The sequence below is a fragment of the Callorhinus ursinus genome, unplaced genomic scaffold (assembly GCF_003265705.2).
Source record: "Callorhinus ursinus isolate GAN/ISIS: 27379988/994484 unplaced genomic scaffold, GSC_fseal_2.0 scaffold8, whole genome shotgun sequence".
In the NCBI taxonomy this organism is placed as follows: domain Eukaryota; kingdom Metazoa; phylum Chordata; class Mammalia; order Carnivora; family Otariidae; genus Callorhinus; species Callorhinus ursinus.
In genome coordinates, this window is record NW_027397070.1 from 32,363,657 (window position 1) to 32,377,563 (window position 13,907).

Here is a 13,907-nt window from a genome sequence, read left to right on the forward strand (position 1 = left end):
GGGGCTGATCTCAGGAAATCATGACCTGAGCCAAAATCTAAGTCAGATGCTCAACCGACTGAACTACCCAAGTGCCCTTAAAGTATAATACTTTAAAACAGGGTTCAGCAAACCTTTTTTGTAAAGAGCCAAGTGGTAAATAGCTTTGGTTTTGTGAGCCATATGATCTGTGTTGCAACTGCTTACCTCTACAGTTGGAGTGCAAAATCAATCATAGATAGTATGTAAATGAATGAGTATGGCTGTGTTCCAATAAAACTTTATTTACAAAAACGGGCTGGATTTGGCTTGCAGGCCACAGTTTGCTGGCTCTTGCTTTAAAATGTTTTCATGTTAGAATGCATTCTTCCAAATATGCTGAATCTTTTGTTTTTAAGATTTTATTTATTTATTTGAGAGAAAGAGTGAACAAGAGAGAAGGAGCAGGGGGAAGGGCAGAAGCAGACTCCCCACTGAGCAGGGAGACAGACGTGGGTCTCGATCCCAGGACCCTGAGATCATAACTTGAGCCAAACGCAGACACTTACCGGACTGAGCCACCCAGGCACCCCAAATATGCTAAATCTTAAGGACCAGTTAGTGAGTCACTCTTTCATTATTCATTAGATTATTCTATCCAGTGAGGCAATATAAGTTGTTAAGGACTTACATAATTATATTGGTAACAATAGCATTTATGTTTATACACAAGCTTTATAAAATTTGTATTTATGAAAGTTTCATTTGTAAAATATTAGATCAGAAGATGTACAGAAAAGAGTTATGTAAACATTGAAGAGCCTGTTGGATTCTGAGATAATATAGAGGTTGAGATATTAAAAGGATGAATATAAATACACAGATGTTGGGGCGCCTGGGTGGCTCAGTTGGTTAAGTGACTGCCTTCGGCTCAGGTCATGATCCTGGAGTCCCAGGATCGAGTCCCGCATCCGACTCCCTGCTCAGCAGGGAGTCTGCTACTCCCTCTGACCTTCCCCCCTCTTATGTACTCTCTCTCTCTCAAATAAATAAACAAAATCTTTAAAAATAAATAAATAAATACACAGATGTTAAAGATGGTAGGGTAGAACAAAAAAAGTGAGAATGTAATACTTTTTGATAGTAACTTTAATTGTTTTACCTCTTTTTTAAGTTATATTCATTAAATTACTATTTTAAATTTTCTCCAGGTTGTTGAGTGGAGCCCAAAATAAGAGAAGATAGATGTTGAAGGAAATTAATATGGAGCTTTTTGGTTACATAATAGTAGGAAAATAGGTTGGGAATAAAAAAGCCACCGTGTCTCACATTTTATTTATTTATTTATTTATTTATTTATTTATTTATTTATTTATTTTTAAAGATTTATTTATTTATTTTGAGAGAGTGAGAATGAGAGAGAGAGAGTACATGAGAGCAGGGAGGGTCAGAGGGAGAAGCAGGCCCCTCGCCAAGCAGGGAGCCCGATGCGGGACTCGATCGCGGGACTCCAGGATCATGACCTGAGCCGAAGGCAGTTGCTTAACCAACTGAGCCACCCAGGTGCCCCCGTGCCTCACATTTTAAACCCAATTAATTTACGATTGTTTGCTAACATGTTTTTCCTACCGAAAATCTAGTTCCATTGAAACCTAATAGACATAGTTCAGACCAGTAGTTTGTTGGTAAATCTGAAGGGTCATTTAAAATAAAAGACCATTTTAGGGCGCCTGGGTGGCTCAGTTGGTTAAGCGACTGCCTTCGGCTCAGGTCATGATCCTGGAGTCCTGGGATCGAGTCCCACATCGGGCTCCCTGCTCGGCAGGGAGTCTGCTTCTCTCTCTGACCCTCTTCCCTCTCGTGCTCTCTATCTCTCATTCTCTCTCTCTCAAATAAATAAGTAAAATCTTTAAAAAAAATAAAAAAGACCATTTTAAAAAACCATTTATTAAACATTAAGCATATTAAAGTATATAAATATGTAATTATTTGCCAAACTTTTTTCTAGAACCTTTTCTTCAAGGGTAAGTCTGCTTCTAGAGTTTGGAGTGAAGTGTACATAAACCAGGAAATTCATGGTTTATTATTTCCAAGTTTTTTGTTTCTGTTTTTGTTTTAAGTGCGGTGAAAACTTATTTGTGAATCAGTCTTGGTACAGAATTCTTATAGACATTTTCTTCTAGACTTTTACAGTTGTATTACCCATATTAAAAAGATTTTCAGGGCACCAAAATCTTTGGGTGGCTCACTTGGTTGAGCATCTGACTTTTGATTTTGGCTCAGGTCATGATCTTGGGGTCCTGGGATCGAGCCCTGTGTGGAGCTCCATGCTCAGTGTGGATTCTGCTTGAGATTCTCTCTCCCTCTTCCTCTACCCCTCCCTGTATGCTTTCTCTCTCTCTAATAAATAAAATCTTTAAAAAAAAAAGATTTAAAAAATAATTGTCTTTTCAAAGCATTCAGCATAGTTCACATAGAAAAACAACTTATTTTCTACCCTAGTATTCGTTGGTTAAGTAATAATTGTAAAATTATGTAATTTCAATATCAAATCTATTGACAATAAAAGACTTGGAAAAAGAAAACTGATGCTCTGTAAGCATTCATCTCAACTGGTAAGAATGGAGGTATGCAGGCGTAGCTTCAAGTGGCCTACTGAGTGTTGAGCATTCTGCAAGCCTCAGTATACTTTCCTGGTTGAGAATTTTATGTTTTGAAAAAGATTCAAGAAAGTTTCAAAATTCTATGCATAGTATGATCTAAATTTTATTTTTAAGAAATAGAGTTTATGTATGCATATATATAAATAGTTTTATATTGCATCACTTAGGATTCAGTTTATATTGCATCACTTAGGATTCACTTTGGCCAACAATTACACAAACGTGACAGTAGTGGCTTCACCAAGATAGAAGTTTTTCTCTCTCGGGGCGCCTGGGTGGCTCAGTCAGTTAAGTGTCTGCCTTTGGCTCAGGCCATGATCCTAGGGTCCTGGGATCGAGCCCCGTATCAGGCGCCCCACTCAGCAGGGAGTCTGCTTCTCCCTCTCCGTCTATCCCTCCCCCTGTTTGTGCTCTCTCTCTCAAATAAATAAATAATCCTAAAAAAAAAAGTTTGTCTCTCTTTTAAAAGAAATTGTCACGGGTAGATAGTCCAGGGATGCTATGACAACTCCCAGCAGGGAGTAAATATCCTTCCATCTCTCATCCTTTGGGGGTAACCTTGTCCTTAGGGACCAGGGTGGTTGCTGGAGCTACTATATCTGTGTTTAAAGTAAGAACCCCTAGGAAGGAAAAGAAAAAAGTGCTTCCTTTCTGTTTTTGTTTTGTTTAATTTATTTATTTGGAGAGAGAGAGATTGAATCTATGTAGGGGGGAGGGGCAGAAGGAGAGGGAGAGAGAATCTCAAGCAGACCCTGTGCTGAGTGCAGAGCCCCACTCGGGGCTCGATCCCATGACTCAGAGGTTACAACCTGAGCTGAAACCAAGAGTTGGCCACTTAACCAGCTGTGCCACCCAGCAGCCCCTGCTTCCACTCCTTTTTAAGGAGACTTTCTAGAAGTCCCACATATCGTTTCTACCTCCCTCTCATTGTTACGTAGCTACACATCTAGCTACAAGGGAGGCAGGTAAATAACAGGGTTTAGCTCGGGAGAGGCATTGTATCCACCTTAAAAATGGAGTTCTATCTTTTTTTTTTTCCTTCCAAGTAATTACAGATTCACAGGAAATTGCATGGATAATATCGGGAGGCTCCTGTACTCTTCACCCAGTTTCTCCCAGTGGTTACATCTTACTTAACTGTAGTACAATAGTAAAACCAGTAAATTGGCATCGGTGTGACATGTGTATGTATAGTTCTGTGTAATTTTATCACACACAGATTTTTGTAATCCACCACCACCATCAAGATATAGAGCTATTCCATCACTACAAAGATCTTCCTCAAAATAGGGTTCTTTTAATTTGAGAATGAACAGGAAAATGGAAAATGGATATTTTATTAGGCAACTAACAATCTTTGCCATATGTTACTTTTAAAAAACACAGAAATGCTTGGGGAGAGGATTGTTTTTTAAATCTTTTGTATCACTGTGGATCTGCTTCTTGACTCTTATTTTTATAGAATTTCACTCTTTTTTATTAGGCTTAAGGAAGTATACCTGGACAAAATGTATGTTAATCTGTATATAATAATAGTTGTAGCTAATACTTAGGGAGTGCCTCCTTTGTACCAGGCAGTGTTCGATTGACTCATTGAATCCTCACCTCAATACCTGTGAGGCAAGTGCTTTTATTCCTCTCGTTCACAAATGCAAACACCTTGTGTTTAATAATTATGTTAACATAGTACATAGTATTGTTACTTAAAAAAATAGAACTAATGGTATATTCTGTATCATACTATATGATGCCGACAAAGCACTCTGTTTTTAATCTCATTAGAGATTCAGTTGTGGAGATTCTTTTTGAACAAGATAATGAAGAGAAATCAGTTGCCACTTTAATACTGGATTCCCTTATACAGGTATTTTGATTTCGTAAATGTTTCAATTTATGACTATAGCCCCTTAGAGAAAAAAAAATTTTTTAAAGATTTATTTATTAGAGAGAGAGAGAGAGAGAGCGCATGGGGGAGGGGCAGAGGGAGAGGGAAAGAGTTCTAAGCAGACTCCACGCTGAGTGGGGAGCCTGATGCCAGGCCCAGTCTCACGACCCTGATATCACAACCTGAGCCCAAACGAAAAGTTGGATGCTTAACTGACTGTCCCACCCAGGCTCCGAGAAAAAAAATTTTTAAGTAATCTCTACATCCCATGTGGGGCTTGAATTCACAACTCCATAATCAAGAGTCTTATGCTCTACTGACTGAGTCAGCCAGGCGACCTGAGAAAATTTTTTAAATGTTATTCTATATTTATATTTTATTTATTTATTTTTAAAGATTTTATTTATTTGACAGAGCACAAGTAGGGGGAGCGGCAGGCAGAGGGAGAGGGAGAAGCAGTTTCCCCACCGAGCAGGAGCCCGATGTGGGGCTCGATCCCAGGACCCTGAGATCATGACCTGAGCTGAAGGCAGACGCTTAACCGACTGAGCCACCCAGGCGCCCCTGTATTTATATTTTAGCCAGGCGCCCCTGTATTTATATTTTAGCCACTAGTTACAATTTTTAGCTTTTATGTTAAATTTTACAGTTACCGAGTTTTACTTTGGCACTGAGATAGGGTATTTACAACATGTCAGACTCAGGGATAAGTAGTGCTATCATGTATTATTTCTGTAGCAACAATATCAGATTTTTATTTTGTACCTAGTACAGCTTGTAGTTTCTTTAAATGCAGGTTTGTGTAGTACTGAATTTTAAATTCCACAGGGTGTATGATAGTATGTTTCTTTTGTTTAATGACTATGGAATCATAGAACTCCATGTGAAATGCCAGCACATTGGAAGATACTGTCTACCTCTGGCAGTTCCACTCAGAGACTCTTAGAAAAAACATAGCATCAGTGAAAGACTTTAACATTCTGATTTTTAAAACTGATGTAGAAACAATTTTTCCAAGAATGTTACCTTCCCACTTGACAAGTGGCTCTGGATATAATAACTGTGAAGTTACTACCTTAGAAAAATTAAGTTTCCACATGCTTTCCTTACTAAAAAAGAAAGTTGTTTTATTTCTTCTCATGTTCTTTGCTCAACTGAGTCATTCTATCCTGAAAATGGGAATACTCACATATAACTACCATATACTCTGTGGAATTTTAAATTCTGTACTGTTAGATTTTGAGATCTTTAAAGTTCTATATTAAGTATATGGCAGTATTATCATGGTTATATTTGCTACATGAAAAACTCTCTTGTTAAAGAAACCTTGCTGTGCCTTTTTTTTTTTTGTAATAGTACTTTGTAATACATAATCTGTATATTTTCTTGAATCCAATCAGGCATTATTTATACAGTTAAGAATAAATTCTTTTCTTTTTTTCTTTCTCTTCAATAACAGTGCCCAATAGACACCAGAAAGCAACTAGCAGAGAATTTGGTAGTCATAGGTGGCACATCTATGTTGCCAGGATTTCTCCACAGATTGCTTGCAGAAATAAGGTATTTGGTAGAAAAACCAAAATATAAAAAAGCACTTGGCACCAAGACATTCCGAATTCATACTCCACCTGCAAAGGCTAATTGTGTGGCCTGGTTGGGAGGTAAGAATTTAGTTTTTAAGATATAATGATTATGTAGTAATTGGTTCCTGAATGGTATTATTAATGGATATATTAGAATAGATGATTCAGTCTTAAAAATTGCTCACTTAACAAACTAATAGAACTATTAAATAATTTTCTTTGAACACTGACTTTTCCTTAAGTTATTGTCAGAGTCATATATCTATTTCTCTTGGCATTTGCACTTTAATTTTTTAAGTAAACTTCATCCAATTAGAGTCATTTCTCGTAACAGTGATGGATAGCTGTGCATTTATTCCAGTGGTACTACCATTGCTCATAACATTTGTTTTAATTCCTCCTAAAGCCAATTTGTGAGCCGTATGTGAGAATTGATCTCTTTATTTTATAATTATACTTTATTTTGTGACTGAGTTCATTGAATGATAGTTGATAAGAAATGATAGTTTCATTGAAATAAGGAAATAGCCTATATACATGTAAAGAGACTATATATAGAGAGAGAAAGAGACTATATATATGTAGAGAGAGAGAGACTACTTTGAAGATACATATATATAGGGAGAGAGAGAGACACTGCTTTGAAGAGAAAAACAGTCATGGATGTGTATATTTATATATGTTCTGATACGTGTTTTATAATGCATCTGCAGCTAATATGTATCTTGATCATTAGAAAAAGTATTGAGATTTTAAATGAATATTATATTTCTTGTGGAATTTGGTAAAAATGTAATTTTGATCTAGGGCAAATGGATTTAGTTACCAAATTATTTTTTAAAGACTGCCATGTGGGTCTTTATAAAGTCTTCAGCATAGACTTGGGTGGCATTATAATGATGCTTACTGGGTTTTACAGTGCTGTTTTATTTATTGACATACAATCTTAGAGTTGTGGCAAAGAAAACTAAAGGCATTATTTACTGTATTTACACAGGATTGAAAATAGTTTCCACCCCTCTCTACCTCACCTGCTTTTAGACACAGTAATGCTTTTTAGCATTTTCACTATAATCTGCTATAGGCCATTTAAGTTACTTTCATCATAGGAGTTGTGGCTTACCCTGTTACTCAAAATATATGATATAAAAGAACTGCAATTACTTTGAAGAGTGTGAATATGCATTACTGAATGTCACCTGTTCTCTCTTGTCATATAATGAAGTGGTTGTATGTGTACATAAAATTTTCTGGTAAAAGTTTTCATCTTAACTATAAAAATATTTTTTTACCACACAGGAGCTATTTTTGGGGCACTGCAGGACATACTTGGGAGCCGTTCAGTCTCAAAGGAGTATTATAATCAGACAGGCCGTATACCTGATTGGTGTTCTCTTAATAACCCACCTTTGGAAATGATGTTTGATGTCGGGAAAGCTCAGCCACCACTGATGAAGAGAGCCTTTTCCACTGAGAAATAAAATTTGATTGAAATTCAGCTTTGCTTTGTATCAAGTAATCAATTATAAGCAAATTGTACAAAGTATACAGGGTGCTGTTAGAGATGATTTTATGGAAGTGAAAGCATTTCTGTAGTTACTCTTTGCATTAATATTTAATTCTTTTGACTGTTGTAGTAAAACAGTAGCTGATGCTTATGAAATTTGTGGTATTTATATCAATAAAATATAGTAAAGCAGTTTAATTTTGTAAGTTTGTTATATAGTTTAGTTTACAAAAAGAATAATAACGTTGTCCCTCCACAGTTCACATAATCTGCCCTGCGCATTGGAGAATCCATCAGTCTCATTATTTTTAGCAGTTGTTTCATTTAAAGAAGAAATAATGTTATTATTACCAGGTATTTCAAATATTAACATGGGTCTCTTTCTTCAAATCCTTTTGTTTTGGTATTTATCTGTCCATGTTAGAATGCTACTTTTCCAGGAATATATTTGACCCTTTGGACTGAGAATGTTTAGTAGATTAGGTAGACATTTGTTAAGCAAAGTATGGAAATGTTTCCTTTTTAACTTTACAGTTTCTTTATGAATAATTCTACATTTCTAAGAGGAAAGATACTTCATTTTTATGCGAAGATATTTCATTTTATGTATTTTTATGAAACTGCTTTATAAACATGTATTCATAATGTTTTTAATCTCTTTTGTACTTTTTATCTTCTCAGGATAGGGGTTCTTGGAAATGTGTACTCAGTCACTGTTTAATTTTAATTTTTATTTGTTCTTGATTTGTTTTTAACAAACTACCTCTTACTGAAATTTTGCTGGTTTTATTCTTTCCAGGTGCCTGTGAAAGTACATACACCTATTCCTGAAGAATGTACTCATATTCCTGAAGACAGAGTAGGAATTGATACATTTTCTGGACTGTATAACCCATGTCCATTCTTACTTATAGTTTAATCATTTTTGATTGTCCTTTTTGTGTCCTTCCTAGTTTTGCCATATACTTTATGTGTGAAGATACCAGCACCAACTAACACTTGAAAGAGCTGGTTCCTGGCATTAAGGATAGGAAAGAATTTAAGGGGGAAAAAAAAAAAGGAAAGAACTGGTGTGTATGTGTGTGTGTGTGTGCATTTAAAAACACTAGCTGTACTTGGTCACCATGTACTACTACGATAGCACAAGACTAAGATTCATTCAGTATTTATTGACTGTCTGCTGTGTGTATAGTATAGTTTCAGACACTGTAAGTGCTACAACAGTAAGACATGGACCTTTATTACCCTTAGGAGGTTTTCAGATTAACAGAAGTGGCTGGTACACAACTGATGATACAGACAGAATGTGGTAGCAGCCTTAAGGATACCATCTGCTTGTTATTGATGTAGTTAACTTTTTTTTTTCCATGTAAATAATATTTGGGTTTTTTTTTAATTCAATAAGTCAACATATAGTACATTATCAGTTTCAGATGTAGGGTTCAATAATTCATGAGTTGTATATAACACCCAGTACTGATCACATCACGTGCCCCCCTTAACACCCACCACCCGGTTACCCCATCCCTCAACCCATCTCCGGATGTAGTTAATTCTGAGCAGGGAGTTGAAGAAAGCTATATACTTGCACCCTTGTTCCCGAAGGATGAGTAGAATTTTAATAATTGGCGTTACTCCAGTCTATGTGAACTGAATTCTCTCTACAAAATCTTAAAACATTTGGCGTTGGGATGAAGCATTGCTAATTATAATTTAGGGTTGGGTCATGAAGAACTTGAAAACTATATTAAAAGCAGTGACTAAAACTATGAAAGATCACTTTTGCCATCCAGTTTCCTAATATATTCATTCTGAAAAGTGAGGTTCTTTTATCCTTTGGACCTGTCACTCTTCGATAGCACCCTTCCCCCAAAGTTGTCATTTTCCCCCTAGGCACATATCTATAACTGATGCACTTACAACTTTCACCTTGTAATTGTCTCTACACAGGTTTTATCTTTTCTGGGATGTAAGCTCCGTAAGAACAAAGCCCCTTTACTTCTTAACTTTGAAAGCTCTCAGTGGGATTGCCAGAAGTAGGTGCACCCTTAGTTGTCAGGAGTATGGATTCACTAGTAACGTGATTTTTTGAAATTCTGTTGAATGAAGAGGTTTTTCATCACTGAAGAGTATGGAAAAGATCTCTGACTAAAATACAGACTTATAGGTAGGTAGCTATAAAGTGACACATACCTATTGGTTGAGGTTAAGGAATGGAGCCCTCTGTTAGGGGTTGAATTGTGTGCTGCAGAAAGATACGTTGAAGTCCTAACCTCCAGTACCTGTGAATATGGCCTTATTTGGAAATAGAGTCTTTGCAGATATAATCAAATTAACATGAGGTCATCATGGTAGACCCTAACCTAATATGCCAGTATCCTTATAAGGTGAGGGGAATGCCATGTGAGACAGGTACACAGGGAGAAAACAGGTAATAACCAAGGCGGAAATGGGAGTTCTGCAGCTGCGAGCCAGGGAACACCAAGGATTGCTGGTGACACCAGAAACAAGCATAAAATGTTCAAGAGAGCCTGTCAGAGCTTGACTCAGTGTACACCTCGATTTTAAGCTTCTAGCTCCCAGAACTGTGAGACAATAAATTTCCATTGTTTTAAGCCACCCAGTTTGTAGTACTTTGTTAGAGCAGCCCAGGGGAACTAATACACCCTACTTAATTCACCAGTTCAGCATGTATTTATTGAACATCTGCCAGATACTAATTTAGGTGCTTGCGATACATTAATGAGCCAAGACAAAAATCTCCCCCTGGAAGGGGTGGAGAAAGTGAAGAAACATAGTAACTTAGAAAATAACTTTCGGGAAAAACAGTGTAGGGTAAAATAGATGGTGGGGTAGTTGCTGGTTAGAACAGTGGTTAGGGTTGGGCTCATTTATGACTTGAACAAAGAGAAGTTAGGCAAGTGTGATGTAAATACATATTTGGTCTCTGCCCCTGGTTCCTGACACAGAGCTCCCTAAAACCCTCGTAATTTCCTGTGTGATGGGGGTGTTAGGAGCATCTCAGAAATCCTAAATCCCTTGGAATTTCTTGGGTAATAGAGGAGTGTCTTTTTTCTAATGAGACAATTCTTGATGGGTTCCTGGATCACTTCAGGATGAGGGGCTGTTCACCAGAAAGACCCAAGCCACAAAAGCTTAGAACTTTTGCACATGCACACAACACCCTGTCTTCTAGGGAGAGGAGAGGGATGGGAAATTGAGTTAATAATCATGCCTACCTGTTGAAGCCTCCATTAAAAATCCCTAACCTGCAGGGTTCAGAGAGCTCCCAGGATGGTGAACACATCCCAGGCACTGGGAGGGGCATGTGCCAGAAGACAGCATGGAAGCCTTGCCTCGGTAAGGAAGGCACCTCTTCCATGCCGCGGGTCTGCGTTGTAGCCATAATAAACCAGGAATAAGTAAACTTTTTCCGAGTTCTGTGAGCCATTCTAGGAAATTATCAACCTGGAGGAGAGGATTATGGGAATCCCTCATTTTTAGCCAATTGGTCAGAAGTGCAGGAGGCCTGGGATCGCATTGCAGACTCACAGAAAATCCACTTGAGACAAATCGGTCACTGTCCAACTGGAAACAGCAAACATCTTGCTAAATGAGTGACTTTACCAATCTCAGCTTTATCCCTATTTTAGTGTATTCTTCCTATTAAGTTTTACGGAGATGGTAGAATTGCCCTTGCTTTTGAGAACACCGAAACCAGAAGGGGCCCTCACTTGTTAGGGATCCCCACCCCCGCAAAATGACCCGAGGAAAGCCCAGATCCTATAATAGGTCCTTTTTTTTTTTTTTTTTTTTTTAAGATTTCATCCATTTATTTGACAGAGAGACACAGCGAGAGAGGGAGAAGCAGGCTTCCCGCGGAGCGGGGAGCGGGGAGCCCGATGCGGGGCCCGATCCCAGGACCCTGGGACCATGACCCAAGCCGAAGGCAGACGCCTAACGACTGAGCCACCCAGGCGCCCCTATAATAGGTTCTTTCTAACACCCTCATAACAGACACCCCACATCCCTCTATGCGATGTATAATAAACCAAACGGGTTCAACTACAGGTGTGGTTTTTTGGTCTTTTTTGAAGGGGATGGGAGACGAATGGTGAGCATAGACACTGCAGAGAAATAGAATGGTAACCGCCTGCGGGAAAATTAGGTCAAAGGTTTTGTTCTGTTTTAAGATAAAGAAATAAAAGCATGTTTGTTTGTTGAAGGAAGGGAGAGGAAAAAAGGGTCGTTTAGTAGGAGGAAAGCCGGTGGATAACATGCGGAGGTATAGGCACTGGTGCTTTAGGTGCGGTTGGCTTGGGTTGGGAGCCCGGGTCGTGCCCGTCTTGGCGGGGTCAGTGAGCTCCTGGGACCCGCCTTCGGGCGGCGTGCTTTCTCTTTCAGATCACTTCAAACTTAGCGGGGAAGGCGGAAGTCCTGCCTCCTCAAACACCTAATCGCCTCTCCGAATTTTTTTTTTATTTTTTATTTTTAAATTTTATTTATTTGAGACAGAGAGAATGAGAGAGAGAGAGAGAGAGCACATGAGAGGGGGGAGGGTCAGAGGGAGAAGCAGACTCCCTGCCGAGCAGGGAGCCCGATGCGGGACTCGATTCAGGGACTCCAGGATCATGACCTGAGCCGAAGGCAGTCGCCCAACCAACTGAGCCACCCAGGTGCCCCGCCTCTCCGAATTTTCACCACCTCCGTTCTCTTGTGCCTCTGTGTCAAAGAGCCTCACCTTTAATACTAACCTCCCAATTTCCACCCAATTGGATGGATGGATCCCAAGTACAGTCCCAGGAACAATGGAAGAAAACTTGATGCATGCACGGTCTACGTAGAGCCGACCACAGAAAGAAACTTTTCTCACGGTGTTACTTCTTTATTCCTCCAGGGGGTATTCCTCGCCCGCCTCCCGTCCCTTTCCTTAGGATACGCCCTATATTGAGAGGAAGAAAACGTAAAATAGACGTGAAAGGAAGACAGCTTTTACACAGGGTGTTGGAAAGTTCTTGGAAAGCTGCCAAAATTGGCGCTCATCATTTTGTTCTGACAAAAGGAAAAATCGCCCTCTACCAACAGCTATGCAAGTATGCATAGTAACACAGAAAACCAGTCTCGACTTTAAACCCTTAAGGTGGCGGTTCGGGGAGGCGTCGCGGAGGAGAAACGTTTACTTTCAAGTGCGCAAGCGTGAGACCTGTTTTGTTTGCAAAATGAAGTCTTTTTTCCATAGATTTGGCTAATGTTGAATGTATTTGCATTAATTTGGTGTAAAGACCTCTCCTTAGTTATAATACTTTGGAGAAACCCCAAAATGTTTAAGTGAATATAAAAACTATCCAACTCCAAAACACTCGCCCAACGTGGGGCTCGAACCCACGACCCTGGGATTAAGAGTCCCATGCTCTACCGACTGAGCTAGCCGGGCGCCTGAAAAGCACACGCGTTTTTCTGTCTCTTGGAGTATTCAAGTACATTTGCTTTTTCTCCACCATTTTTATTCATAAAAGAATTTTGTAACTTATTACATAAGCACTTCCGAATTATTTTTAAGAATCTTTTAAAACATTTCTTTAATTGTTCTTAGGTTTAATATTTAAAAAATTTTTTTTAGATTTAATAATTTTTATTGCATGTGTATCCCAAGATCACTTAAAACTTATGCAAGTCTATATTATTACAGAGTCAATGAATCTTTTTTAAGTGTTTTAAAATATTTACTGCCAAATGTGTTATATTCTTCGCAGAAACACTTATTAAGGCTATCGACTTTCTACCAAAAGGCAAATTGGATTCCTACAATTTGGGGGGCAACATTAGAAAACAAAGTCCAACCTCTGTGATGTTAGTTTCACTGAAGAACAGTAGCGCTTAGCTATTTTTCCTTTAATAAGATCTAGCCAAGGAGAGTTAAATTGAGGAAGCGGATTCTGGTTCAATTAAAATAAGATCTCTTTCCAGTAACTGCCTGACAATGGAGTCAAGACTCTCAGAGGTTGTTAGTACCACCCACTTCAAATGGCAGAGGCTGGGATGAAAGGGTTATAGAATCACTGAATCCTATGGTAAAGAATATTATTTCTAAGAGGAAAAGAGAGAAGAACTGATTTTGATCAAATTTTGTCAAGCTGAGACAATGGAATAATCTCCTATGGAAATATACATATTCTGAGATACTAGTGAACTTTAGACAAGGAACTCTGCAAATCTCTGTGATGGGGGCAATCTAAAGCCTCATTGTATGTAACAAAGAATAACAAAGAATTCTTAAAGTTCAGTATTTAGAAATTAAACACATTGATCGT

The 13,907-nt window shown here is 38.4% G+C and overlaps 1 protein-coding gene and 1 non-coding gene across 2 annotated transcripts in view; one reads left to right on the plus strand and one right to left on the minus strand.

Moving 5' to 3' along the window:
- The window catches only part of ACTR10 (actin related protein 10), a 30,293-nt gene extending 20,078 nt beyond the window's left edge, over nt 1-10,215 (plus strand). Inside the window, exons 11-14 of the mRNA XM_073895275.1 lie at nt 4,404-4,485; nt 5,966-6,167; nt 7,389-7,950; nt 8,396-10,215. Coding sequence (XP_073751376.1) covers nt 4,404-4,485; nt 5,966-6,167; nt 7,389-7,570 — 466 coding nt within the window. The 3' untranslated portion in view covers nt 7,571-7,950; nt 8,396-10,215. The remainder of the gene's footprint in view (nt 1-4,403; nt 4,486-5,965; nt 6,168-7,388; nt 7,951-8,395) is intronic.
- Nucleotides 10,216-12,957: 2,742 nt separating this feature from the next.
- TRNAK-CUU (transfer RNA lysine (anticodon CUU)) lies at nt 12,958-13,030 on the minus strand. The gene has a single exon. It is a non-coding gene; the product is annotated as a tRNA-Lys (tRNA).
- Between the last annotated feature and the right edge of the window lie 877 nt (nt 13,031-13,907).